This window comes from Anguilla anguilla, chromosome 8 (genome assembly GCF_013347855.1).
Source record: "Anguilla anguilla isolate fAngAng1 chromosome 8, fAngAng1.pri, whole genome shotgun sequence".
NCBI lineage: Eukaryota > Metazoa > Chordata > Actinopteri > Anguilliformes > Anguillidae > Anguilla > Anguilla anguilla.
Window position 1 is genome coordinate 17,974,619 of NC_049208.1, and position 27,386 is coordinate 18,002,004.

Here is a 27,386-nt window from a genome sequence, read left to right on the forward strand (position 1 = left end):
AGTGATTCTGCTGTTCTTCCTCTGCAGACCTCTGAGAGGACGGAGGACGCTGTCCAGCTGGAGTCATCATCGCAGCAGGAGAAGGATCAGCCTGTGGGCGTGGCTCAGGTGCTGAAGGAGGCGGGGCCTGTGGTGAATATTAATGAGGCATCGGTCGCTGACGAGGTCTCGGGTGATTCCGGCAGTGCTGTCGCTGTTACTGACTCTGATACAGTGCAGGGGGAAGCCACTGCCCCGCCCGCCTCAGAGGTAGGGGGAGAGGACCCCCTGGGAACAGAGGAAGCCAGCAAGGCAGAGGTGGATGTGGAGGAGGTGGTGGTCTCGGGCAAACCTGAGACAGAGCTGGAGATGATGAAAGAGGTTGTGGAGGAGCAGGAGGCAGTGAAAGAGGTGGAGGAGAAACAGGAGGAGGTGGAGGAGGAGAAGGAGCCCTCTCCACAGGAACAGAGTGCTGAAGCTGTCAGTACAGGTGTAGCTGCTGATAAGCCAGACTCTGAGGTAACCCCTCAAAACGAATTAATCCCCCGGTGCCGTCTGAAACTGAGTATGCATCGGCATGTATTCTGTGTGGGGATACACAGGAATTCCTTACAGTATTTTACATGCACAATGATGTACACTCAGTGTCACTCAGGTCAAAAAATTCTGTACGCATGTCCAAATTTATTAACTTCTCCAGGAAGGACTTTTCTCTTTCTCTGGTCTTCCTCCTCTCTTCCTCAGAAGAATATGTAAGTTTGACCCAGTGGTCCTCCTCGTAAAGGCTCATTGGACTCACTGATACCACTGACAGCGGCTACTGTACACGGTGAATGTCAGGGCTTCCTTCACAGTACGGTATCGCTCCTACGCTCCCTTTGAAAACATTTCCTCCCAAGTTTCTCGCCATTTTTCCTTTCAAATTGAACATCCAGACTCAGAGTCAGACTCTGAATCATCGATCAAACAGAGCAGTTGAGCCTAAAAACCAAAAGAGAAACCTCTGCCGCTCCTGGACCACGTTCACCAGTCTCAGCTTTAGACCGGAGTTGTTCAGGTCCATTCCTGGGGGACCTGCAGCCCATTAGCAGACCCCCCCTTTAAACCGTTATCTTTCTGGGGAAGGAGACTGAACTGGTTTAGTCAAGATCGGTTGAATTAGATGTTTCAGAGCGTGGCAGGAAAGCAGGCCTGCACAAACAGGGCTGTCCCAGCTCAAGGTTCAGTCTCCCTCAGTGATAAGACTTGCCTCCTGGTCTTTTATTTTCGCTCCAATCTTCATTTATTGAGTTCAAAAGGGCAGCTGAGCTGTTAATGGTCAGAGTGAGTCTAGTATCAGTGATGGCGCTGTCAGTGGTGATGATTAGGACACATTTTTAATGTAAATTCCACAAAAATCTGAAATTGCATTAAATTTAGAAACATTTGATTTCTTGGTTATATTCCACTGAGCAAATTTTGACCTTTGTTCTCGAAGATACATGGTGACTTGTATTTGTTGCAAGATATCTTTGTGCAGACAGTCTGTCTGTCTCATCCGCTGGCTCTTGGGGTCTCCTCTTCCTCTGATTAAATTTCTCGCATGAAATTCTAATGCATGGTTTTAAAAGGTCAAATGTTCCTCTGATTATCTAATCAGAGAGGAAAATGCATGTTTCTTATTTGTGAAAAGGACAGTTGGAATGTTTGTGCTGGGGAATTCATTTGAAAATTATCCATTTATTGGTTTCCTCATTATTTACGTTTTGAAGAGCTCATTAATATTACTACCCCTTATTCAATTCAATCACAGTGTAACTCAGTGTTTAAATTTTTTAATTTGTTATGCAATATTTAATCCATTTTGGTGATTAACAATTCTTAACTTTGTTCAGAAGGACAAAAAGGAAAGATTGTGGTTAGATTGAATAGGGCCTACTGTAAACTGATATTCCCCCCCACCATGTGAAATGCACATACAAGCCGTTCCCTGATTTAGCAGGTTGTGGCATTAAACAGAAGAATACCATTGAAGATTCAAAGGGTTTCATTGGACCCTTTCATGTTCAAATGTATTTGACTGTAAAGGCCAAAGTGAGAGAATGTTGTGCTTGGGTAGTACATGCCCTGCTCTCTCTGTCTGACCATGGCACAAAGGAGACTGACGTCACCATTAACTCAGTGCCACTGTAATCATCATCCTCATCCTCACCCTGGCTGTCCTGGCCCCTCACAGTCTTCGCTGGTGAAGACCGAGACGGTGAGCTTCAGCAGCGGACAGCAGGAGGAGGAGGAGGAGTTCACCACCAAGGACGTGCCGGTGATCCACACGGAAACCAAAACCATCACATACGAGTCCTCACAGGTAGGGTACCCACGCTGATGCAGGCCTGTATGAGGCACCTGATGAAATGACCTTTCCCTGGGCTGCGTAGTGTGTGATGATCATGATGACTCATTCATTAGAAGTTTCCACTGTAACTTCAAATTGACATGTCCAGTTATGACCAATGACATCATAAGAAGACGGGTATATTTTAGCAGGCAAGCAGCTCTCATTGCAGTTTCTGCTGGCAGTAATATGATGGAGGCCTGTGGGTCTGTTCAATTTGTTATTATTTTTAAAGTCTTATCTTTATTCATTGGGAAGTTTCCTTTAATTATTCTTAGAGAGAGAGCTGCCACATGAAATTATAGCCACAAGGTGGTAATATCCAGGAATACACGTGGCCATTAATTTAGACTTTGTTAATTCTTCAAAGTTTGTGTGTGCAGTACTTCATAATCAACCAAAAGTGATTACTCTTAATCGGTTTCTCACTGACCTTTGACCCCAGGGGGACGGCAGTAATGACGCTGACCCAGGGATCCTGATGAGCGCCCAGACCATCACCTCGGAAACGACCAGCACCACCACCACTACGCACATCACAAAGGTGTGAGAGAGCCTACAGAACAGCAGCATGGCAGGCATTCAGATCTAATTCAGTCCAGCGCTCGGTACACAATGCCCTGTAAGCTAGCCGCTGGTCTGTTCTGCACAGTACATCACCAGTAAAATGTCTCCATGATCCCGATTTAAGTAGCCTGTCGTTGTTTACAGTAGAAGGTCAGTATAAGCTAGTCTGTCCGTGTCTGTTCAGAAAGGATTGCGCCAGGGCTTTCTGTGCGGTATCTGAAAGGTCAACACTGTTTTTTTCCCCTCAAAATCTTTTCTTGCAGACTGTGAAAGGAGGCATCTCAGAAACGCGGATCGAGAAGAGAATCGTCATCACGGGCGACTCAGACATCGATCACGACCAGGTAAGGAAGCAGCCGCTCCGCACACCCACAACAGCGTCTGGAAGAAGCGCCTTTTCCTGCTTTCAATCCAATGAGCGAATGAATAAGAAGGGAAAAAAAAAACACAAATCCAAATAATCACATCTGCATCTGCATGCTGAAGGGACGGCGATTCTCCCTCTTCTGTTTCCTGTGTTTGAATGAGAGATTTCCTCTGTGATTCGGCGGGTGAGCGTGCTTGATGAAGTGATTGATGTGATGACCCAGGAGATGGCTGCCTCTGATCATGCACGTTGCTCCTCCTCTCTCTGTCCCGCCCCTGGGTTCCTGTCTGAGCTAGGCGCTGGCTCAGGCCATTAAGGAAGCCAAAGAGCAGCACCCTGACATGTCAGTGACCAAAGTAGTGGTACACAAAGAGACAGAGATCACGCCCGAGGCCGAGGAGGGGGAAGAGTGACGCAGGTAAGAGGACCGAGGCTCCGCCCCCGGCTCCAGCTTGCAGGCAGGGCCCCGCCCCCCCCCCCCACCCCATACCCGCTCCGCCTAAACTCCGCCTCTCAGCGGCGCCGCACGCCGCTAACATGCTATTAACCCAGAGCTGCTTCCAGCTTTCAGCTTTCACCCACAATCCATCCCTGTGAACTGCTGCTTGAAGTCAAATCCTCGCACTTCTGATTTCCGTTTGAATGCACACACCATTGCTTCAACATTGTCAAGACCCTGAGTCACTCCGAATCTGCAGAGCTCACATTTGGCCGTTAACTGTGGATCCTGCCAACTGAAATTCCTTCATTCCCGTGAAAGAGATCATAATCGCTGCTTGTACAGAATTTGAGAATGTTTTCCGGTTTAGAATATTGAAGGGGTAAAGAAAAAAAAAAAAAAAGACATTTTGTAGATGATTAATTCCACATGTATCCATGCGTAGTGTAGAATGGACACGTCTCTGCCAACTGTATATTTCAAGCATTGCTCAGTGGACAATAGCACCCCCTCCTGGAGAGCTGTTGGTTCATTAGGACCTGATACTGATTTCTAGATAATTACTTTATATATATATATATATATATATATATATATATTATATAATTATATCATATAATTAAATTTTACTAATAATATACTATATTACTTAAGTATCTTTCTGTACTACGTCTAGTTTATTAAGCCTGAATAACATCCAGAGTAATGCTGGAAAGGCAGCAGTACAGTGATTACTAGATTCTTCAGGCAGCCAGATTGACCCACAGGATCTACACACAGGAGAAGAGTGCTCACTGCATTAATATAACTATGGCTCTACATCAAGCATTTTCTGGTAGTTTTTAGGAAGTGATACTGCAGGAAAAAAAAAGTAAAACGAAAGGAAATGCTCTTTCAAAACCATATTTGAAGTAGGGGGTTTAGCAGAGTCTTCAAGTACAGTATACAGACGGCTTCTAATCAGTTAAATAATCAAAGTTGTTACGTCTGCATAGATCACATGGGTAAATAAACTCCCATTATCATGCTTTTAATATTTGCCAAGTCTGGACGGAGCTTGAAAAAGCAGCATGCTCCTAAGGAGGGTTTGCTGACCTCTCCCCCTCAGTTTTGCTGTATGAGCAGTTATCCTTGACCTGTCCCTGCTCTTTCCCTGCTTCTAATATCAGTAGCTCAGTAGTGACCGAAATCAGTTTGCTGCCAGTTGTTGAAGAGAATAACAGATGTGCACTTTTGGCTCCGAACAAATCCAAAATGCACATGTGTACAGCTTGGCCTGGACCTCTGTCTGCTTAATAAGGGAAAAAACTTCCAGATGTCCCGCGTGGAGCGGGGGCTACAGTGGAGCTTCACTCCACTGTAGGAGTCTCAAGATGAATTTTAGTGCTTCCAGCAGAACTATAGGGGCAGATAACTGAAGCAGCAGATTAAGTAACGCAGGCTGGTGTAGATACCTCCTGTGTCCCTAGGTGACATGATGTCACACTAAACCAGTGAATGTCAATGTATTGGAGTGCATTTGGGGCTACTCATCTAGTGAACAGCATCATTTATTATTGTTTATGATAATTACACAAGGAAAATTCAGTACGTGAGGATGATTACAAGTAGTATTACACAAGGAGAAATCCACGCAGAACAGAATTAATTTTTGATGAGTAAATGCAAACCTAATTTGTTTATCCCATTGGATAATATGTTTGCCTATTTATGCCTTAATATCACACATAGCTACATAAAATATAATTATAAGGTAAATATTTATGTGTTCATCTAGCACCTTGTTATACATGTAGGTATGTAAAATGGCTGCTGCACGTGATGGTCAAACCGTAAATGTATGGAAGGAGATCATGTGCTTTGTCAAAGCCATTGGTACTGTGTGTTGTTGAAAGAGCTCAGTACACTTGGAGAGATGGGCTGTATGTCTAATTGAGGCCTGGCTTATCCATGCTGCTCAGTCCTCACACATTTGTGATTGTAGATTTCAGTTAGCCTTTCGTACCCTCATTGAATACCTTTTGACTAATGCTGTGCAGACTTTGATGTTAGCATGCTTTAACATGCTGTGTGCATTACTGATACATTTCATTTTCTGTAATGAAATAACCCAGAAGCAGAACAGTTTGGACCTCTGTCATGTTTCATACTGCATGCTGTTAGAAAGGCTCACAGTGACTGAGTTCCACAGTTGAGTCTGACAGCCATGCACTCTGGCCTTCATGTAGAGTAATGCATGAAGCAAGCGGCAGTCTTTATTCGTTTCTTACACATTTCATTAACTTCCATAAAGCATCTTGCAGTGTGAGGAAGTGGCACACGTTTGCAGGGAGCTCTTTGTGTAGAGCATGCACTGCCATTACTGACTCATCCTCTGTCTTGCTTTGAGATGCTGGGGAGAGAGCTCGTCTTGTGCATTTGGGGCTGTGTGCCGTGTGCAAATGGAAAATGTGCTCTTAAACCTATGCTTAGAACTTTGTGTTTCTTGCTATCCCCCTGAAGGGTCTCCTTCTCTACCTGTTAATGTATTCATTCTGTTTGTATGAAGAGGTCGTAATCCCACTCTGTACTGTAACATATAAGGGCACAATAATATGACGAAATGGCCATTAGTCAGAACTACCTACTGTCTACTCCTGATCTGAAAGACCCAGTTTTGGGGTTTTTGACAGTTATTAAAGTGTAAATTTGCCATTGTAAATCGTTTGAAAGATGGCTTTCACCATCAGCTGCAAATTGAGTGCGTGGAATTGGGGTGAGTTTGAGTTTCCATCCAGTCAGTGTGTCTAGTTAAGTACTTAAGCCCTCATGTTGGAACAAAGATCAGAAAGCAGTGGATCTCCACTGACCCGCAGGCACAGGAATACGTAAACTGTCATCCTTGTCTTCATCACTTAGATAAAGTACAGGGAGCCTGAGCCATTTTGGAATTCATACTGTGGTTTCATAGGCATTTGTGGTCAAGTAGCATACCCGGTTGCCTGCTCATTATGTGAGTGTACATATCATATGAATCCTTCTTTTCAAATTGTACTAAATGCACACATTAATTACTTGTTCATTGCATTTTGACAGTTTTGTGAAAATGTGTTCATCTTTGTGTCGGGAGAAAATCACTCCGTGTTTCGTACCAGTGTGGTACAGTATTTAGACTGTTCTGTTCACAGGAATCTTCTCAATGTATTCTTTGTGAATGGCAGGGGTCTGTTATATTAGCAGTAAGATAAACAGCTGAACACATTGGCTGTGGGTACTGTATTCTACCTGAACATGTAGCAACATTGTTTTATTTACAGTGAGATATGCTCTCTTTTTCAGGATTGAGGCTCCACCATTTCAGAGGATGCTTGCATTTCACTTCTCAGAGAAAAATGGATGTCCAGGAAGGAGTGACCTCCAAAGCAAAGCAAAATACATTAACGGATATTCCACTGCATCTGAAAACTCTAGGACTGATCACCCTCCCACGTTGCATCTCCAAATCAATCCAGTCCACCACTGGATAATGCATATTGCATGAGAAGGAAACAGTTCAGCATTTTAAAAAAAAGAAAATTTAATTTAGGGGGGAAAAAATTCAACACAGTTCTTAATCCAACTGCACGCTCCGACAATAGGCAGAATAATTCAATGGGAATTTTTTTAAAATTATTATTCACTGCCTTAAGTAATGAATTTTAAAATTGTATAATAATTTATGTAGCTTTCATTTTATTTATGAGAGAGAAGCTAGCACTCCAAAAAGAAGGCTGTAGGCTTTACGCTGTACGTGTTCGAGTGCGCAGTATTTAACCATGCAGTAGACGTGCCAGCCACATTGCCAAGCTCCTGTCTACTCTCTCCATCATTTTACCGATTCGACTCGCAATGCCTGCCAAACAAACAAAAATATTACCTAAATATGAAAACCGTGCTTCTTTGGCCAGACAAAAATATGATTCTTAAATTAATTTTGTCATTTTTATTTGAATTGTAATTTTTTTCTGTTGTCGTTGATTAAATTCCACTAAATTTTGTTCCACTTAAATATTCCACATGACAAAGCAAAAGTTTGTATGTGGAGTGCTCTGAACTGAAGGATAAAGGAATGAAGTGAATGAATGTAGGCGTCTGTCTGAGACCCAGCTAACAGCGATCCCTGCGGTGGACCAGGCTGCTCATCTCACCAGTGGAAGGACCAGAGCCCCCATCCTGTCAGGCACGGCAGAGCCGGCTATCAGCCTCCCCCATGCCAATCCCACCCTGAGCGTGTGTGTTAGTGTGAGTGCACGTGTGTGTGTGTGAGTGAGAGCGAATGTGACTCAGATGTGTAGAACACCGTCCTGCTCTGTCCCTTTGTGTCCCCTCTGTTTAGTGCCATCCATGTTCAATGTGTTTCCACATTAGTGAAATAAAAAGTGGCAAACGCAAAATGCATATTTTTGTGATTTATTTTTTTTCTTTTTAATAAAATGTACCAATGAAAAAACAGCAGTTATGTTACTCTGTATCATGTCTGGTCACAAGCACTGTAGGATCATTCAGGAGAAATATGCCTGAAGCCATACTGAGTTTCTTGAAGCTTCGAGGCCAGAGAAATGCAGCTTGTGGTTGTGGATTAAGGTTGACAGGATCAGGCCTTGGGCTCTAGGTAGGACTGAAAGGCAAATTCAGTGGTGTCTTCCTTTCTGTAAAGAGTCTGCTCCATTAGAGAAGCACATCCGGAATCCTGCAAGTTTTTTATTTTTATTTCACCAGGCAAGTCATTAAGAACAAGTTCTTATTTACAATGACGGCCTGACAAGTGACAAAAGCCACTTAAGGGAAGGGGAGGTGGGCTAGAAGATAAAAGCATGTTAAAAGCACAAAATACATCAATAATAACAAACTAAACATAGGCATATGAAAACACAGGCAAGCAAATAACAGTCAACAAACGAGATATGGGGGAGAGGGGAAAAAAAAAAACCAAAGAGTGTTTTGGGGATATTACATGGTAGAAGAACAGTTGCAGGAATCAGTGAAAATGTCTGAGATGGCATGTTTGAAGGCAGAAGTGCATAAATACTGGGTGATGCCTTGTTGTCATGGACCCTGGATGCAGAGGGTGGTTGCCATGGGAATAGTGCACTCAAAGTGAGCCAAGGTTTATTTAAGACACTGCTGCAATTAAAAATGTGTGATCACCACTATAGTCTTCAGTGCAAAAGACTCTACTTTTCATCAGCCACTTTCACCGAGAAGGGAACAAATGTGTGATGTTTCCATACAGGTGTACTGCATGATACAATTAAGCAATTAACATCCTATCATGCTCTGTGGCATGTGTAAAAATGTTGAGCAGACCCAGTTGACCTCGATTTTGGATCAAGATGGCAAGAGTAAAAGATGTAAGACTTTGAAAAAGGGTTCATTATTGGGGCACGGATGGCAGGAGCTTCAGTCACAAAGACTGCCCAAATGGCTAGTGTTTCAACAGGAACAGTGACTAAAGTGACATCTGCATTTAGATATATGGGAAAGACATCAGTAAAAATTGTGGTCGAAAGCGCACATTCAATGACCAAAGTGATGCTCATGCACTAGTGCGATATGTAAGGAAAAACAGAAGAGCAACTCATCCTCAGGTGACAGAATGTCAGTGCAGGACATGATCAGATTGTGAGAGCAAAAACAGTCCATTTACAAAGAGGGCATGCAATGGTCTATTTAATGACAGCTCAAATTTCTATATCATCTACGAATCCACTATACACCTGGGAATGCAAACACAATTCTGGGAGATTGTTGTACACAGCCATTTCACACACCAGCTTTGGGTAAACCGTTTTAGACTTTTGGGTTTTCTGGAGCAGAGGAATATAACTTAGGTCATTGTCACATCATCTTTTACTTGTAAAATCTGTATCCATGATTATCTATATGCCAACTTTTCCACTTTGGCAAAGCGTAAAAACTTTTTTGCAATATTTTGGCATTTTTTCAGATTTCAGGCGTTTCCACTCATGTTTACTTGTGTAAATTCAAAATTTGCATAAAAACTGTTGGATGGAAACCCCACTTATGACCCTCCAAGTCATATGTCAACATGCATCAGGGCCCTTTGATTTAGAGAGACTAAATGACCTCTGGCATGCAGAGAGCCCAGTATGAACATATAGGTCTACTCAGTAATGAGGTCAGATTGCACTCTGGGAATGCAATCTGACCTGTTACGAATAGCCTTCTGTTTCCTTCTGTTGTTTGCTAAAGAACCTCATATAAGATTAGCTTGTTTATTTGGTTGTTATCGATTACCTTGCTCAAGTTACACCCATGGCAGACTTGCATTTTACTTGCAATGTTTTACTTACAAAGTTGTTTGGCTATGCTGTCGCACTCCACCCCTTCACCTTCGCTGAGTGATAAGGGAAGTAACGGTCGTGCCCTTTCAGCAAGCCTTGAGAAGTTCACAGTGAAGTAGGCCTACATGTCTGTAGCTTTCTAGTTTTGGAGATATTTAATTTTAAAAAATTATGTTATAAATAATCATTAAAATCCTATATTACTTTATTGAACATCACACTTGTACTAATAAAGCTTCACAAAATACTATAACGTGGGCTGAAGGAGCCATTTGGAAACTAGGTGCTGTATTTTCCTATGAAATGTAGTTTCTTGGGGTTTCTGTTTCCACTGCAGACCAAAGCTACATCATGAAGCTTTGCAAGTAATCATAAAAAGATGTTTTGTTGTGTTAATAGTTAACACACAAAATCTTTGCACTTTGATGCTGTCCTTAGAATTACAGAGGTTAGCATTTCCTGTATTTGTTGAATGAATGTTCTAGGTGAACATTTTAAATTTTGAACGTCAGCACTGTAGTGCTGCTACAACGTGTTACACTGACAATGTAAATGATTTCAGAACCTGTATTCTAAAGGCTCTCAGAGTAAAAGTGCTGGTCTAGGATCAGTACTGAATTTTAGCTCATATTGCATGAAGTTACAATATGAACAGGAGAAGCCTGACCCTAGATGAGCACTCCTACTCTGAGATGCTTTATAAGAGGGATATCCAAACTTTTCCAAAAAAGGGCCAGTGTGGGTGCAGAATTTTGTTTTAGCCCAGCACAAGAACAACCTGCACCCATACTGGCCCTTTTCAGACAAGACTGGATATCCCCTGCTTTTATAAATACAGAGCTGAACTCCATTTCTCTTGCTGCGATGGAGTGCCCCCTAGCGGTCGTAGATTAAGAATACACATGAGATTGGTAAAACATGCCAATATAAAGGACAAGACCTGGACTGTGGACTTGCTATCTGAAGACGGACTGTACCCAAAGTCAAATGTCATTCATGTTTACAATCTTGGTTTTGCACTGCGCGTTGCACATAGTTTAGACTTGGATACATTTCCAGAGATAATGCAGATCCATCTACGTCTGTTGAGTTGCATATTTATAACTACTATTCCGACTATCTAAATCATTTAATTATATATGCTTGGCTGGTCACAGGTCACCTAATCATTGGCCTTCTGCATGACTGTCGTAACGGAACTCCTCGGACCAACTATGCAACCACCGGTTTTCATTGCAAAGGTTAATCGACTACACTAGTTTACATTTTCATTTGCATACGTTTAGCAGACGCTCTTAACCAGAGTGATTTAGGCTGCATAAATGCATAGAGGCCTAAGCAAAGAACAGTGTTGATGTTCAGACATTACAGTAAAATGCCCTTTTAAAATAATTAACCTACCCGATTTTTGAATAATAATTTGGGATAAAATAGCCTATATCCTTATAAATCATTTTTAATCATCTTGCGAAAAATACAGCAATCGTCTTTTGTTGTGGTAACGGACGTTGAACTTATACATATTGAGTACTACAAAGCGTTTTCACGATCCAGTCAGTGGCGCTCCCGTTTCCCGCTCGTGACCTTATTTTCGCGCCCCAAATCTGTTCGCGTTTACCCCCGGTTCGCGCTCCAGAGGCTTGTTTTCTGTGCACAAGTTGCGAGTTGCGTGAGAACATAAGCGTACGCTCTGTCAATGGCTGCTGGGCATCATGTAAGGTAGCCTACATTTGCGCTTCTTGCGTAACGGCATCCATTTGCAATCAAATGTGCGCACGCCCACAGCTACTCAACGTTCGGTCTGCCCTGCAGTTCCGTGCTTGCGCAGCGCGTCCTTCCGCCAGTGCTCGCCCTCACGCTAATACTGCTCAAAGTATTTATTCTTTACCGCTTTGGTGACATTTAACGCAGTCTTTCTCATTAAGGCACACTCGTTCAATCCAGGTAAGCACAATCTCTTTTTTAAGGATCAGCAACAGGGTCAGAAAACCCATAATATTAAAGCTGGGATGCCTGCGCGCTCACGATTACTCATCGGCCGCTCGAGTTCGTGTCTGTGCAGGAGTGTTCATGGCTGCTCGGGCGGGAGCTCTTCTGTCTCTTCTGTGTTGTGGAAATCCCACGCCGTCACCCACCGCACTGAAACATTTATATTACACGATCAAATGTTGAATGTTTCTCCTTTAGTGTTGTAGACCCGTGTATTTATTCATGTCTAACAATAGCATCGGCTTTCTGGAAAATAAATAAAGCTAATAGGGCGGGTTCTGACTAAAGCTGAAATAGCAGAAGTAGCCCGATAGCTAGCTAGCTAGCTAACCAGCTCCACTAACTAGCTTATAGCGAAAATAGAACGCGTCACTAGTTATTAATATAATAAGTAAAAACGGCGTATAATTAATGACACTAAGAATAATAAATTACTAAACAGAGAATCATAACCGCAACAATACGACTGGAAATTAATTACGCACCACCGAAGCCGCCGACTGTTCGACCCATTGTCTTACTTCTCTGATCATGAGCTAACAGCTCAAATACGATCCCAGTTTGTATTTCTATGCGCATTAGTATAGTTCAATGTTGTATTTATAACGTTCATTACATATTTAGCTATATGATCAGTAGCTCTTATGAGTCTTCAGTTGGGCTGGTCTTCTGTGGACAGACCACCGTTGTCCTTGAGCAAGTGTTAGCATGCGCGTGATGTGCCCGACGCGCGTGAGTGAGTATTGTGGAGTTGAGGATGTCGTTCTCGTGCAACCACCTCACCTGTACCTGCAATTTCAGTCCAATAAGCATATGTTTCATTTAAAACTTAAGATAGCTAACGTTTACTGATTTACCAAAAAGCTGGATTGCTCAAACAAAATTCCTGAAACTGGTATTTTATAGTGTGAGCTAGAACGCTAGTCATTTTTAATTCGCTACATTTTATTAGTAGACTAACTACTATTGCTGTGTGTGCTGCTTGTGCAGTTGGATTTCATTTAATGTAATTATTAAGCTTGTAACCTAAAGGAGGCCTGACTTTATAGGCTGCAGACTGGAACTAACTTTTTGAATGTAATGTGATTTACCGTCTCTTTTACACAGTGTCTTTATGTGAGTGGAGGTGGCAGTAGCCATTTGCTCTTTATAAGATAGCGGAATCTTAATTTGACATAATGTCCCATTATCACTAGAGCTCTTATGGTCAAAAACCTAATGACAGTCAGTAGCTCAATTAATTTCCAGAAACTTTTTTCTTTTTTTTTTTTCTATTTTGGCAGTGGCTTACTGAAATTGTAGGTTTGCTTGCCACTTCTTTGATTCTGCGTTCTGCGTTTATTAAATGTTATTTAATAAATGAAACTAGGAATTGTCTAATTGTTGTTGCAAGCACTGATGGAGTAGGCCAGTTAGGACACGCTGCAAATGTGAAATAATTTGGTAGGCTAATGTGCTAACATTGCTTTAATTTAGGCCTACTGACAGTAGGATACATTCAGTTTCATTGATGTTTCTTTTTAACGACAGTAAAAGCAGAGAGTGAATGACCATTAAGTTTTGTTGTCCTGCTCTGCTGATAAATGATATAATTTGGAGTTATCTTGCTTGCTAGCATTATGTTGTTGATTCGTGTGACACTAACTATTGTGGGTTAGAGACTGGGATTTTCAGTTCTAGCTTACTCATACAGACATGTTGACATACACATATTCAAGGGCTGATCACACTTGTTGCATTTTATTAAAAAAAAAAAAAAAAGACTTATAATTGATGCCATAACTTCACGTCACCAAAGGTGCTAAAAGCCCAGATGCCTGCACCATGTTGTTTATTCTCAAAATTTTGAATTACGTAGACAGTACAGTGTGTCTTCATTGTGAACGTATGGGTTGCCCAAAGTTGCACTGGATGTTTTTACATTTATCCACCACCCTGGACACTTCTGTCTGCTTGAAAATTATATAGGCCTAAATAAACAGAATATAGGAAATCACATGATGTCTGCACCACTTGACTGGAGGTAATACAACTATAAAGAGTTCAGTTTAGTGAATGTGAAATGTAAGGACCCTTTAAGTGCCTCCTTATTTTTGTAGGATTAATCAGATGATTAAAAAAATAGTAAAGTATCATCTGTTTTATCATCTGATGCCTCAGGTCTGTTGTGATAATTTGATAAGTATATGAATGTGGAGGAATTCAGGCAAATTAGAAGATAATGACCAATGTTTTTTTCCCACATTTAACTGTAAATAACTATGTCAAATTGTCCTCTTCATACTTTGTTTATCCCCTTACAGGAGATCCTGCAACATGTCAGAAACAGTGAAGTATGTCGACGATGAGCATAAAACCATCTTTCTGAAGATACTTAATGAGCAGAGACTGGAAGGTGAGCATTGTGATATCGCAGTGGTTGTTGAAGACGTTAAATTCAGGGCACACCGCTGCGTCTTGGCTGCCTGCAGCAATTACTTTAAGAAGCTGTTTAAGAAGCACGAGGTGGACAACTCCTCTGTGATTGAGATTGACTTTATTCGCTCAGATATCTTTGAGGAGGTGCTAAACTACATGTACACAGCTAAGATTTCCGTGAAGAAAAAAGATGTCAATTTGATGATGTCCTCAGGGCAGATTCTGGGGATCAGGTTTTTGGACAAACTCTGCTCTCAGAAGCGTGACTTATCTCCCCCTGAGGACAAGAGCGACCACCTGAATGCCAAGTATGCCTACGACATTGTCAAAATCACCATCCCCACTGAAGAGTCACAAGAGAACCAGGACCATGAGGTGCAGGTACTGGGAGACCAGGACGACACCCCATCTGATGATATGGTGGAGGAGTCTCACGTGAACCAGGATCTGGACAAATCTCCCAGCAGCACCCTCAGGGTGCAGGAAGCCATCCTCAAGGAGCTGGCCACTGAGGAAGTCCACAAAGTCAGCTGCTATGACCAGGATGTGGAGGCAATGGAGTCGGTGCAGAAGGACCTCAGTGGCCACGCCCCCCAGGGTCTCACGTTCGCCGACAGCATCGGGGAGGTGAAGGACGAGCAACCGCCCGGGTGGACCACAGCCGCCAGCGACATGAAGTTTGAGTACCTGTTGTATGGGCACCGGGAGCAGCTGGCCTGCCAGGTCTGCGGCAAGACCTTCATGGACGAAAACCGCCTGCGGAAGCACGAGAAGCTGCACTCGGCCGAGCGGCCGTTCATCTGCGAGATCTGCACCAAGGCCTTCACCACCCAGGCCCACCTGAAGGAGCACCTGAAAATCCACACGGGCTTCAAGCCCTACCGCTGCGACGTGTGCGGGAAGTCCTTCATCCGAGCGCCCGACCTGAAGAAGCACGAGCGCGTCCACAGCAACGAGCGGCCCTTCGGCTGCCAGATGTGCGACAAGGCCTTCAAGCACAAGTCTCACCTGAAGGACCACGAGCGGCGGCACAGGGGGGAGAAGCCCTTCGTCTGTGGCTCGTGCACGAAGGCCTTCGCCAAGGCCTCGGACCTGAAGAGACACGAGAACAACATGCACAGCGAGCGCAAGCAGTTGCCTGCTAGCGCCCTCCAGAGCGAGACCGAGCAACTGCAGGCCGCAGCCATGGCAGCAGAGGCGGAACACCACCTAGAATCTATCGCATGTCAATAACACCCCCTGCAGGGAGCACTGCAGCATCACTCTTATTTCTTATTTCTCACAGAAAGCCCTCTGTTCCACAAATTAGTTTTTTTAAATGTTTGATTTGTACTCCTAAAAATATAGTGGGGAGACTGGGTGTTTAATTCTAATTATAATTCTAATGATCAAAATGTATATTATTTGTATTTTGGACTTATTTCATATCGGTTTCTTTGGGTTTAGTTCCAGTGTTTAGTGATATGGAATTCTTTATTGACAGTGTAACTAGTTAAAATACGGGGCAGAATATCCTTGAAGTACAATAGATCATACCAAAGCTGTGTGGTATATTTCTAACAGCCTCTCTGGTTGGGCTGTTTTGCCTTAAATTGGTTTACAAAATGCGTGCTGTTATACAGTGCCATTTTCTATCATCTTGGAATCTGTAAATAATTTGTAGCATTAATTAAATCAAATTTGCTTAATGTATAGATTGATAACAACTGCATCTTCAGTGTTTTCTGTGATCCCAAAATGTATTTTATGTGCTAGCTGAGGTGAGCAATGGGAATGAACAGTCAGTAATGTGAAACAATATTACTATAAATTTGTTTGCTGTTAATAAACACATTAACTGCGGTCAATTGGTTTAATCTATTCTTTTTAATTGAATAGTTGGGTGGTGAGTTTGGTAATACAATATATTTCATGCAAGTTTTTGTACTACAGAAACTGTACAGATGAAAGCCTTTCATGTCACGCCCCTGGACATCTCCATGTGGGGTTTTGTTTTTAAACTTTTCTTATTCAGGGACACTCACCCAGGCTTAAAAGCGTTCTGGGGACTTAAAAAAAAGTTTTATTTTTCTAATATTTCCATATGTATATATAGTCATTGCATATCAAGTCTGGCCAAGGACCCACTGTTGAAAATCAAGGACATGCAATGTTGTATATATGAAAACAGTCACTACATGTAATATTGTACATTAGAAATGTATACAGTTGGAGATTAGTGAGCTCAAAGCCTTAGCACACATAGCTTTAGAGCAGTGGTTCTCAACTCAGGCCAGAAAGGGCCGGTGTGGGTGCAGGCTTTTGTTCCAACCAAGCAGTTACACACCTGATTCTACTAATCAAGGTCCTTAGTAAAGACTCCAAAGGTTGATTAGTAGAATCAGGTGTGTAACTGCTTGGTTGGAACAAAAGCCTGCACCCACACAGGCCCTTTCTGGCCCGAGTTGAGAACCACTGCTTTAGAGCAATGGCAACTTACTCTGTTCCTGGAGATCTACCGTCCTGTAGGTTTTTAAGAAATAAAGTTTTTTTTAAAGAAAGTTTTGTCTTAATCCCGAGCCCCAGTTATACATGCTGTTGATTTTAAGAAGAGAATCTTTGCTGTCCATTAAGTATCTTGTTCAAACTCAAGTACTTGTGTGAATTACTTTTATTGTAAGAAATGTGATTTATTGCTCACATTGGGTTCCATTTTAGATGGATGTTTTCTGACCCTGAGCCCTTTTAAGTCATGTTGAGCAAAAGATATTTGATGCACTTTTGCACAGTAGGCCTAAAAAAATGATACACTCATTTGGTTTTGTGTTTTTAAACATTTTGTGTACTTTGCATTTAGATTTTCTCTTCCTGTGTTCATTTCCTTACACACAACTTATTACATAGCATCCATTTATAATGCAGGCTTGCTCAGGCATATAGCACTGTCTTACCTGGGAATTGAATGTGCAACCTTAAGGTTACAGGATCAGTTTCTTACTCATTATACTGCCACCTTAGCATATCGGTTAATGCACTCTAGTGGATTATTTTCTACTTTAGGGTTCAATAATTGAGTTAAACTGGTCAAGAAAAAGCATGCACTAGTTTGTGAGTGTAAGATAAACACACACATTCAGGGCTTGTTTTAAAATGCTGCCCTCCTGTGGTGACAGAGTGGAATAACCAGTACTTTCCTCATCACACACCTTTTATACAATTTTATTCACGCGCAGATAGTTTCTCCATGAACAAATGCTGCCAGAAAGGCATCTATCAAATATTAATACACGTAAGTTACACCACCTTTGCATTACTGGTCTTGGTTTTGAGCACTTTACAAGGTCAAATCCCACAAGCATGCAGTGTCACGCATCCATGCACATAATCACCTGTGGCTCCTACTCTTCTCCCAGACGCCATTATTTATAGGTTTGCTCCTTCGATGGCTGTAGTGCCCCCATCTGTGAAGCTACTAGATAGTCAGTAGTAGAACCCCCTTTCTCACAACAGGTGACAACAGCTCTTTCTATTGGGCAGCAGCAGGTCTGTCCCTTTGAACTGGTAGGCTTTCATTTTTCACCTCAGTTTTAGCATCCCCTGTAAGGGAGTGAACAAGTCCCATATAGACATAGTCTGATTTGAATCCTTTGTAAAAGAAAAGCACAAATGCTGTCCGCCTAATGGATAAGCACAAATTCACAAACCTAAATTAGCAAAAACTTTCATCAATTTCTTTGTTACTTTGCATCTCATATGCGATGGATTCCAATCACTGTAGATATTACCTGAAATGTCACTGTCCTGCCATGAAATGGGCACTAGGTGGACCTCTTCACACAGTTCATTGCTCAGAGGGTTAAATAAATCTCGTAGGAGAATGAAACCAGAAAGTCTCCTTATTTGGAAGGTTATGGAACTCCCAAAATGTCAGAAATAGCGATATACTTATTTTTCATGATATGAATGATTATCATGACAAAATATTCATTTTCATTGCATTGGCGTTGTGTAATTTTCTGTTCATTTTTGAGGATAGAAAACCTTTAAGAGTAAGTAAACAGTAAGTTCCTATTTACAAGATTTTCAGTTGATTAAAATTATGTGCTCACCAACTTAAATTACATAGTAAAAATGGAATCTACTTGTAGTAATGATGGTATTACACCAAAGATTCACATATTCTCAATTTAACAGAAGACGTTTTCATGCCCTATAATTTAGGGATAAACGCGCATGGAAAAATGACGTCAAAGTCGAAGCAGAGGACGAGGGCTAGGAGCGGGCCAGGATCTGTTTCCTGCATTTTCTTGCCGTGGTGTTTTTTACGTCCAAAAATTTTACTGAGTTTTGTTTCGCACGTGCAGTACTTTGCGCGCGGATGAACACCTGCTTTCCATTACTCTGCTCTCCCAGTACCAGCCTTTTGGCTTCCTGTCTCTGAATAGGCTCCGCCCACAACCTCCGCAGATGATCCTGCAAGGGGTATGAAAACATCAGTTATACTAATCAAAACAAATTTTTTTAAAAATATATTTTTTGTCTCACCTATTAGAGTGTTAATTTTATATATTAATTTATATGGGATTTCTATCAAAAAATGTAGAAACTATATAGAAATCCCATCAAATAACTAATACAATATCAGCTGTCTGAGCAGTTGGCTTAACTATGTGGCAGAAATGTGAAATGTTTTGATCAGATTTGCTCTGCAGTGCCAAGGTACCTAGCCAACATTCAAAATATTTGGATTACAGGTAGGAAAGAAACATGTTAAAAACTTGTCCAGATGTGAGCCTGCCAATGAGCAAAGCACACAAATTCAGAGTTTTACTCCAGTGATTCAGTGACTGGTTCCTGGCAGAGATGGTGATCATAGCGCTTATTCGTTTCATAAAAGGTAGCCATCTCTTATGTGAATTTTTACAACAAGAAAAACAACAAAATCTCAACTGCACAAAGGGGAAATTTACAGCGCATATAGTAAACATGTAGGTGGAAAAGCACACGTGTGATTTGACATCAGAAGGGCTGTGAAATTGTGCGTTGGTGTCAAATAAAAGGGTGCTTTCAGGAGATCCATGCTTTTTAGTGATTGTTATAATTATTTAAAAGTAAGCATTTTGGCCTGTGTTTGGCCTATGTTTCTGTACTGGTACAAAAATGATTCCTTAGTGCACCTCTAAGGAAGGGGTCATTGGGTCTGCTTCACTAAGCTTCTCTTTCTTTCACACACTTGAAAGACACGCTTCTTGTTCGGAAGACCCAGATTTACTGCCCTGGAACACATTTTGCATTAAATAGCTTTCTGGGAACAGTCATTTCCATTTCTGAGAGTCAGGTCTTTATAATCGACTCCAGACATCTGACAAAGAGCAGGCCCCTTCTCACAAGCCTGTCAACTCCATCTCCTTTCACTGAGTTCTTTCTGTAAGTGTCCAGCCTCCTGCTCTGCTCTCCCATTCAAGATTAAAGACAGTAAAGATCAGAGCGTAAGAGAATGAGAGGCTGGTTTTAGTCTGAGGAAGTGAAATTCAGTCAGAAATTCTGGAAGTACTGCATAATGTATAAAAAGATCTGTAAAATAAAATAAAAATCCTGGGAGGGACCATTAATGGGAACATCAGAGAGGGAGGGCTTGCGATCCTGTGGGGTGATTGTCTCCCTTATCCACCCCTAAAGGAGTGCCTTTCACACACGCACATGCACATGCACATGCACACGCGCACACACACGCGCATGCACACGAGCACACACACGCATGCACACACTCACATGCACACGCATGTATACACATGCACATGCACTCACATAACCAAGATGAGTGCCTATTGGGACCAAGTGCAGGCTGGGAAATCCCCCGTAGGGACATGGTCTGGGAGGAGGGTTTGCTTCAGGATTTCTATTTTTCACTGGAACCACATCAGAAGGAGAGAAGAAAAACAAAAGCAGTAGGGCTATTAAGGGGGGAGGGGGGTGGTAGTAGTGTACTTAGCGGAGGGAATTATGTGTTTTCTTTGGCAGCTTATTGCAATCAAGCTGTTTTAAAGCTTAGTAATCAAGCAGGTTTCAGCAAAACCCATGTAAAAATAACAAACATTACTCAAGCCCACATCAGCTATGGCAGAACGACCAGATATTTTCACCAATGTGGTAGGGGACATTACTAATATGAAAAACAGGGATTCTGCATTTGTTTCTTTATACTGATGAGTTGTGCTCTGTGGGCTCGAGCACACTGCGGGCTGTAGAATATTTCAGGACTTGGCAGTGCCTCTTTTCACAATAATTTAGGTTTTTATTGAATTTCCCACACTTCACATCAGACACACTGCAGGAATAAAAACGTCTATAAAAACACAAAGTGCTTTCACGCTTCTATGTTTAGAATCCACCAACTTTGAGTACAAAGTGGGTTGGGGAACAATGGGGGGTGGGACAAAATATTATACAAAATAGGTCATTACAGTTTGGCCGTTCACATTATATCAATGCCATGGAATAGAATCCAACGTCAGCTTTTTTCATGCAAAGAGCTTATGTATAAAAATCTGCCTCCATGCTGAGTTCCACACAAGTTTCCCCCCTACATCTCCCCAGGACTGCAGATACATACATGGTTATAAAACACCAATTAACCAAGATCACGTTGTGTTCACAAGAGTCTCATAAATGTGACTCTGTGTTTCCACTTTAAAAAAATTATCAGGCTGGGAAATGGGAAGGTCCACAAAACAGACCAATTAAATAAAAAAATGCATACTGCACATTCTAATATGCAACAAAGGAAGTCAATCTGAAAATGTACGAGCCCCACAGCAGAAATTCAACAATGAAAATGATAAAGAGAAGTTTTATGTTTCTTTTCAAATCTTAACGGCTCAGCTCATATTGTCAAAAGAGTGAAGGTTCTCAAAGGCACAAAACAGTCCCTTTTTGCGAAAGAATTCCCACTCATAGTAAATTAGTTACTTTTCATAAAATAAAGCCAATGTTTTTTGAGTGATACCGATTTCGAGCACACGTTAGTGAAGGCATGCCTCTCTTGATTGGAATAACTGGTATGCTCCTGCGTTCAGTCTTTTCTATGTTATCAGGTGCAGCAAAGAACTAGTGGAGGGCAGAGTGTGTGTTTACTCACAGTGTGAACTGTGCATTTAGCACTCTCATCTGGGATATCTCTCATGCCAATGGCATGAACACCTCTCTTCACTTTGAAGCCTACATTTTGTGTATCACCTCCATAAGATCTCTACCGACAGGATGGGTCCTCCACTGTGGACCACTGTTGCTGTGCCTTTAAATGAGCATCCAAGTTCCCACAATCCTCAGCATTCATGCCCTGTAATTAATAAAAGACATCAGATACTATATATACATGTACGTATGTGATATTAATATAGGCCCTTCCTTAAAAATGACTTGGATTTAGGAAATAAATATTGGTTTGCTTTTCTCCTTTAGAGGTTCCAAATGTGCTCAGAGAGTATCAGTCAGTTTTATGTGTTTTTTTTAGATCGCTTTAAAGCACAGTCAAGAGGACTGTGACTGCAGTTTGTTTGTGTTGCCGTACTGTCCGCCCATATTAAGTTGATGGGACAGGGGCTCGCAGGCTTCCATCCTGTCCCCCCTGAGGGACGCCCAGGAGACAAGGCCGCCTGTGTGGAGCGGAGACCGGGTCCCGCTGAGTTCTGACGGCTTGGGGCTGTGGGTGGGTTTGAGGCAACACAGAAACTGGACCCCTGAGGACCAGCAGGAGCACCGTAGCCCGGATGATCCAGCTACGTTCTGAGACATTAATCTTGTGGCCCTACATAAAAGGACCTACTTTCTTGTCTGTATGTGTTGACAGACCCTACTGCGTGTTCTCTTGACCTTTGCGTAGCCCTCACAAGTAAAAATATATATTTTTGAAAAGCAGGAAAACATCACAGCAGGATGTATGCAAAAAAAGTGACCGCTTGTGCCCAGGTTGATACCTACAGTCAGTTATAAAGAATTCTCTTATGAGCAACTGGCTGTAAACAACTCTGCTTTAAAGTTTTCTGAAGTCACATTACCCACTTCCAGTGATTCTACATTGAGAGGACACCAGAATGAGAGGAAAAAAAGCAACATGGTGTGTTGCTGTAACAGCATACCTTGGGTTAAATGGCTGTTCTGGAGAGTAGAATATGCAATAACATATGATATGTTTATGTAGCCTCTTCACAAAAGATTGAATGAAAGGAATCAATCAGTAGATGTGTGCCTCTTATGCAATTATTGCTTTTCAATATTAACCTTAATTTCATTATGAAAGTCTGAGTAAGGTCCTCCATAAAAAATGCTATATAATTTCTTATATTTGTAAAAACAGATGTCTGCTTATGATGTCTGAACACAAATTTAGAGTATTTAGTGTTTATTTACTGCATTTAATTTGTCAGACACTTTTATCCAAGGTTACATATAATACATGCATACCAAAGGCCGTTGGAACACAGGTCAGAGAGCTATGAAGAGCACACAATGCAAATTTGTCTTCAAGTAATGTTGTATTACTAGTTTCAGTGGGTAACAGCTCCTGAAATTAAAAAATATAATAAAGACTTTGTGAGGGTAACCAGATGTTTGGCCCTGCTTAGATCTGTTATACTAGCCCACAGACTGGAAACATTTTTGATCAAATTATCTTTTTTAAATTTTTAAAGGAAATAAGGACATGTGCTCACCCACTCCACATTCACATCTGCCGTTAAGTGTTTGGGTTTGAGCCTAATGAGAAGCATTCCTCAGAAGAGATGGCTACTTTGAAAGGTCCTTTAATTTTCAAGATTCGTACCTTTGATTCGTCTCCCCCTCTTAATCATTTCAGCCGAGGAACTTGGCCTCCGTTGCGGGTGTGTTTGGGGCCGGGGGGGGGGGGGGGATGGGGGCGCGGCTTTCCACGCATATGTTTCAGAGTGGCACTCAAGGGTGAAGCACGTGTTCCACAGGCTCTTATCTGCTGGAGGGGAAACGTGATAGCCTGTGCTTTCCCACCTCTACCCTGCACAGAGGAATGTGGACCAGCACTGTTCTGTTCTGCGCAAGCTGTGTGAGTCTGTGGTACTGAGTATTGAGTCTCATAGAACAAATCCTCTACTTTTCAGAAAAATAAGAAAAACTCCAGCTGCCTGTTACTGGCTGCTTGTTACTATTTTTTTCTTTTTGTAAATGTTTATAACTGTAGGTCTTAACATTTTTGGAACTGGATACCGTTCAGCTTAATCCCTCCCCATCCAAGCCAAGGAAATCTTACCCCAACTCATTTGATTGTCAGCTTCAGTCCTTACGCCTGGAATAAATATGTAGTATGAACTCCTTCATTTCTGAACACACTGAATCTGTCTGTTTTGAGATACTCCTGCTCGGCCTGTGCATGGTTTTGTCACACTTTTCTGACTGACTAAAACTGAAGGCATCGATCAATAGCAGGTTGCTGTAGCTTACCAGGTAAATTGATTTATTCTGATAACTTTATTTCATTTTGGTGACTTGTTTTCATTAGGGCAACTATGGAACAAGTATTACTTTGATAAAAGTAGCAAGCTGCATTGACAGAGAAAAAACATCTTTACGTGTAGGTCTGCTCAAAATGACATCACACCAGACCGTGACACTACAGCAGTTTGAGAGAGCTGTGAAGTGAACTCTGTACTTACCGTTCATCTGTCGCCGAAGTTCAAAGTAGTGTTGTGACAGTTTCTCTCTCAGTCCCATGATGCCTTGAAACCCAAGACTGCAGGGTCCCAGGATGTTGTGGGAGGGTTCTGGCAGTGTGACCAGGGCCCCTCTGGGTGGTCCTGAGAGTGGAATGCTGCGTGATTGCCCTCAAAGCCCGTGTAGATTTCATTATCAGATTCACATCTCCTCCACACACCATCCACTGCTGCAGCACATGGATCAGAGCATCCTCTGTGCTCTCAGCCCGGCTCAGCTGCAGCAACGCTGCCCGCTTTCTTATTTTAAGGCTTTGCGCAATTTCAATCAAACAATAGGAAAAAATGAATTAAATATGCTAATATGTTCACAACACAACATTCCAGTGATTCCCAGTCGCTCCACTTAACCAAGGCAAGCACGGTGTGTTGCTGTAATAGCATACCTTGAGTTAAACTCGGAGCACAAACTGGAACTTGAACCAGCAGGTATGCCTGCCCTCCACGAACAAGTCCTAAGAGATCTGTTCCACATCACAGTGTAGATACACCAAAGTTCACACAGGTCAAAGGTGAAACTCTGACCACACATGGAATCAGCGGGAGTTTAACCAGTAAAAAAAATGTTTGTCTGGGGAGGAAGTACTAGAACCCAAGGAACGGAAACCATAACCCTACATTTTACAAGGTAAATACAGTCGTGATATAATGTGTGTTCATTCGTATGTATAAATATGGCTTACGGCAGTGTGTAGACAAGATAAGATCGATGGCTCTTAAACATCTCTGTAGTTATGGCTGCAGAAATTTTGGCTTTCCCTAAAATTACAGCCTGTGAGGATAAGTGCAAACATGCTGGCAGGTGGACCGTTTGCCTGTGGCTAAATCTGGCTCTGTGTGGTATCTTTGAAGTCCAAAGAAGATTCATTACAGCGGGTAACAGAACAAAGGATCTGCTTAAGGCTAGGAAATCAGAGGGTGAAACCACAGGCATGAAACTCAATGTGCTTTAAAGATCTGCTACTCTGTGAAATGTAGAGAAGACTCATTTACAGTATCTCTGTTAAACTCCTCTCTTTGTTTCAAGAGCTTCCAGTGGATTACAGTGTTTTGCTGTGTTTGCATATTTGTCAGTCTGCATCAGAGTGGGAATGAATTCTCCCTTGCAGAAATGGAACACTGCAGTATATTGGACTAAAACACATTTTCAAGTTCTGAAAAGAAATTCACAATGTATGGGCCAATACACAAATGATCTCTGTTCTCAAATATTGCAGAATCTTTGTTTAAAAATCAATACATCATACACTATACATTGCTGTACCTATATAATATCTTCCATATATTGCAGTATATTTCATTCCTGTAAGGGGCAGTTTTTTTCTGTGTTGATGTCTAAGAGGGGCTGGGGTGAACTCAGGAGGCAGAGATGTCTGGAGGGGGTCTTCACATTCCCAACAAATCCAGCCCTTCAAGAGTCACGCTGCAAATGTCAAAATTCTTCCGCTGAGATGAAATGATCCTCAAAGCTGCAATTAAATAAATGACTTTAAATAAGTTATCCTTAGCTGTGGAATGTGGTGCCGAGGAAGAGTCTGCCTGAGGTTAATTCTCACCCTCCTCCCTTTCCCATCTCTTAAATCCAGTCAGTGAGCGCAGCTGTACTGCTCTCAGGTAACTAATGGAAAGTGTGTGTAAAGGGGCACCAAAGGGAAGCTGTTGGTTGGGCATTTCAAGCATTTCTGTATTTGCCTTGAATCATCGTGAATGTTATTGAATCGATAAATTTATACTTCAAAAACTTTCTGAGTCTTTCTCTAACATTCTGATCATTCTCAAATGTTTAAAAGTTGGAAGACAGTAGTTTTTCCTCATGATGGGACAGGCTGCTTTTTTTCAACTTCTTTTCTCTGGCTCCTCACCCATGTCTAACACATAAATATAAATCTTAGGGGAGAAACCCCTGAGAATGTTACAGTTCCTTTCACCCCTGTGTCCCTCCAACCTCTGCCCTAGCCCCCTAAATTTTAAACCTAGCTGTGCTCTGCCTGAGTCATCTTACACATTGCATGGATCCAATAACATATGTTTGAAACACAAGCTCATCTGTTGTACCATATATTTAGACAAAAGCAAAGTGGACACACTTTTTCGCAAGTCAGCAGAGCTCCATTGACCAGCTCAGTAGATAAGCAGTAGTGTGATGATTGTACTGTACAAACTCCACATGAAGTGACATACAGATCCTAGGGCCTGTGCTATGTCTCTTACACTGATAGTAATATGTGCAGGTGCTCAATGCAGTGTCTGACATGCTTAATTCCCTCATATAAAATACTGAATGTAGTTACATATCTTTCATAAAACCTATATAACCTGCAATGGCAGGAATGTGAGCACAGCAGCAACTGTATCCAGAGCTGTCAACACTCCTGACCCCCCCCCCCCCCCCACCCCCAACCCCTGATCACACCTCATCTACCAACCCCTTATCCATCTAAGGGACCCATACATGCAGTCACCCCCCTCCCCCCTCCAGTGGCCTGGCTGAATGCAGGTCCCCCATACCAAATACCTGAGTCACCCCAACTGCGGGCTAAATGGTGTTTGCTGTTTCAAGTCCTGATCCATCTTTTAACATGTGCTCCGACTGGAGGTCCTCCATCTTTCCAAGAAGACACAGCTGATTCATTTATTTGACATTTTCTAGAACCATGACAAGAAAAATCTGCACTTGAAAAAAGTCAAATATACAACAAGAACACAGCCTAAAGAATAACAAGCATGCTGCTGTTCCTCTGTCCTCAAACCCACCCAGAAATCTGTGAGCCTGCAGACCCGAATGTGAACCCTCTTCTGATGTTTCAGGCTGTGCCTTCAGTCAGAAATAAACCCTTTTCTTGTTCAGGAGCTGCATAAATATGAAGAAAACTACATGTATAATCTGCTTGTCAACTTTCATTACGCTGTTCTTTAATTCAGTTTTTTCTGAAATATTTGAAGCATGTTTTTGTGTTTTTGTGTTTTTGTGTTTACTGTCGAGGTTTGGCATTTTGATGATGGATTTTTTTGTCATGTCTGCCCTGTAATTGTTGCGAGATACCGATGAGATGCCGCGATGGAAAGCTGTCCCATGATCTTTCATATTTCCAATTCCTTCTGCACACTCAGCTCATCTCCAAGTGAAATATTTATAGTGATATAACATAGTTCCTTTATCTGCTTTCTTAAATCCTCTCATGTATGAAATGCAGCTGGACTCATTTCAAAGCAG

The 27,386-nt window shown here is 42.0% G+C and overlaps 2 protein-coding genes and 1 long non-coding RNA gene across 19 annotated transcripts in view; 2 read left to right on the plus strand and 1 right to left on the minus strand.

Annotated features, from left to right (window-relative positions):
- Positions 1-8,139, plus strand: part of LOC118233607 (protein 4.1-like) — a 68,188-nt gene extending 60,049 nt beyond the window's left edge. For 11 of the 15 annotated variants that reach the window (XM_035429399.1, XM_035429398.1, XM_035429402.1 and 8 more), the window contains 6 exons: positions 28-132; positions 2,195-2,323; positions 2,796-2,894; positions 3,181-3,261; positions 3,581-3,702; positions 7,042-8,139. In XM_035429399.1, coding sequence (XP_035285290.1) covers positions 28-132; positions 2,195-2,323; positions 2,796-2,894; positions 3,181-3,261; positions 3,581-3,697 — 531 coding nt within the window. In that variant the 3' untranslated portion in view covers positions 3,698-3,702; positions 7,042-8,139. The remainder of the gene's footprint in view (positions 1-27; positions 133-2,194; positions 2,324-2,795; positions 2,895-3,180; positions 3,262-3,580; positions 3,703-7,041) is intronic. The other 4 variants (XM_035429400.1, XM_035429413.1, XM_035429403.1 and 1 more) reach the window with 3 other exon arrangements.
- Positions 8,140-8,468: 329 nt separating this feature from the next.
- Positions 8,469-12,762, minus strand: LOC118233613. The gene is made up of 2 exons (XR_004766540.1): positions 12,521-12,762; positions 8,469-12,185 (listed from the first exon to the last, which is right to left on the minus strand). It is a non-coding gene; the product is annotated as an uncharacterized LOC118233613 (long non-coding RNA).
- zbtb14 (zinc finger and BTB domain containing 14) lies at positions 11,847-16,300 on the plus strand. 3 transcript variants are annotated; one of them, XM_035429417.1, is made up of 3 exons: positions 12,753-14,058; positions 14,339-14,430; positions 14,668-16,300. In XM_035429417.1, exons 1-3 carry the CDS (start codon positions 14,033-14,035, stop codon positions 15,684-15,686), a joined length of 1,137 nt encoding a protein of 378 aa, XP_035285308.1. In that variant the 5' UTR covers positions 12,753-14,032; the 3' UTR covers positions 15,687-16,300. The 3 variants fall into 3 exon arrangements, with proteins under 3 accessions (XP_035285307.1, XP_035285308.1, XP_035285306.1); XM_035429416.1 differs by lacking the exon at positions 12,753-14,058 and adding an exon at positions 11,847-11,990 and having other exon boundaries at positions 14,337-16,300; XM_035429415.1 differs by having other exon boundaries at positions 14,339-16,300.
- Positions 16,301-27,386: the final 11,086 nt, after the last annotated feature.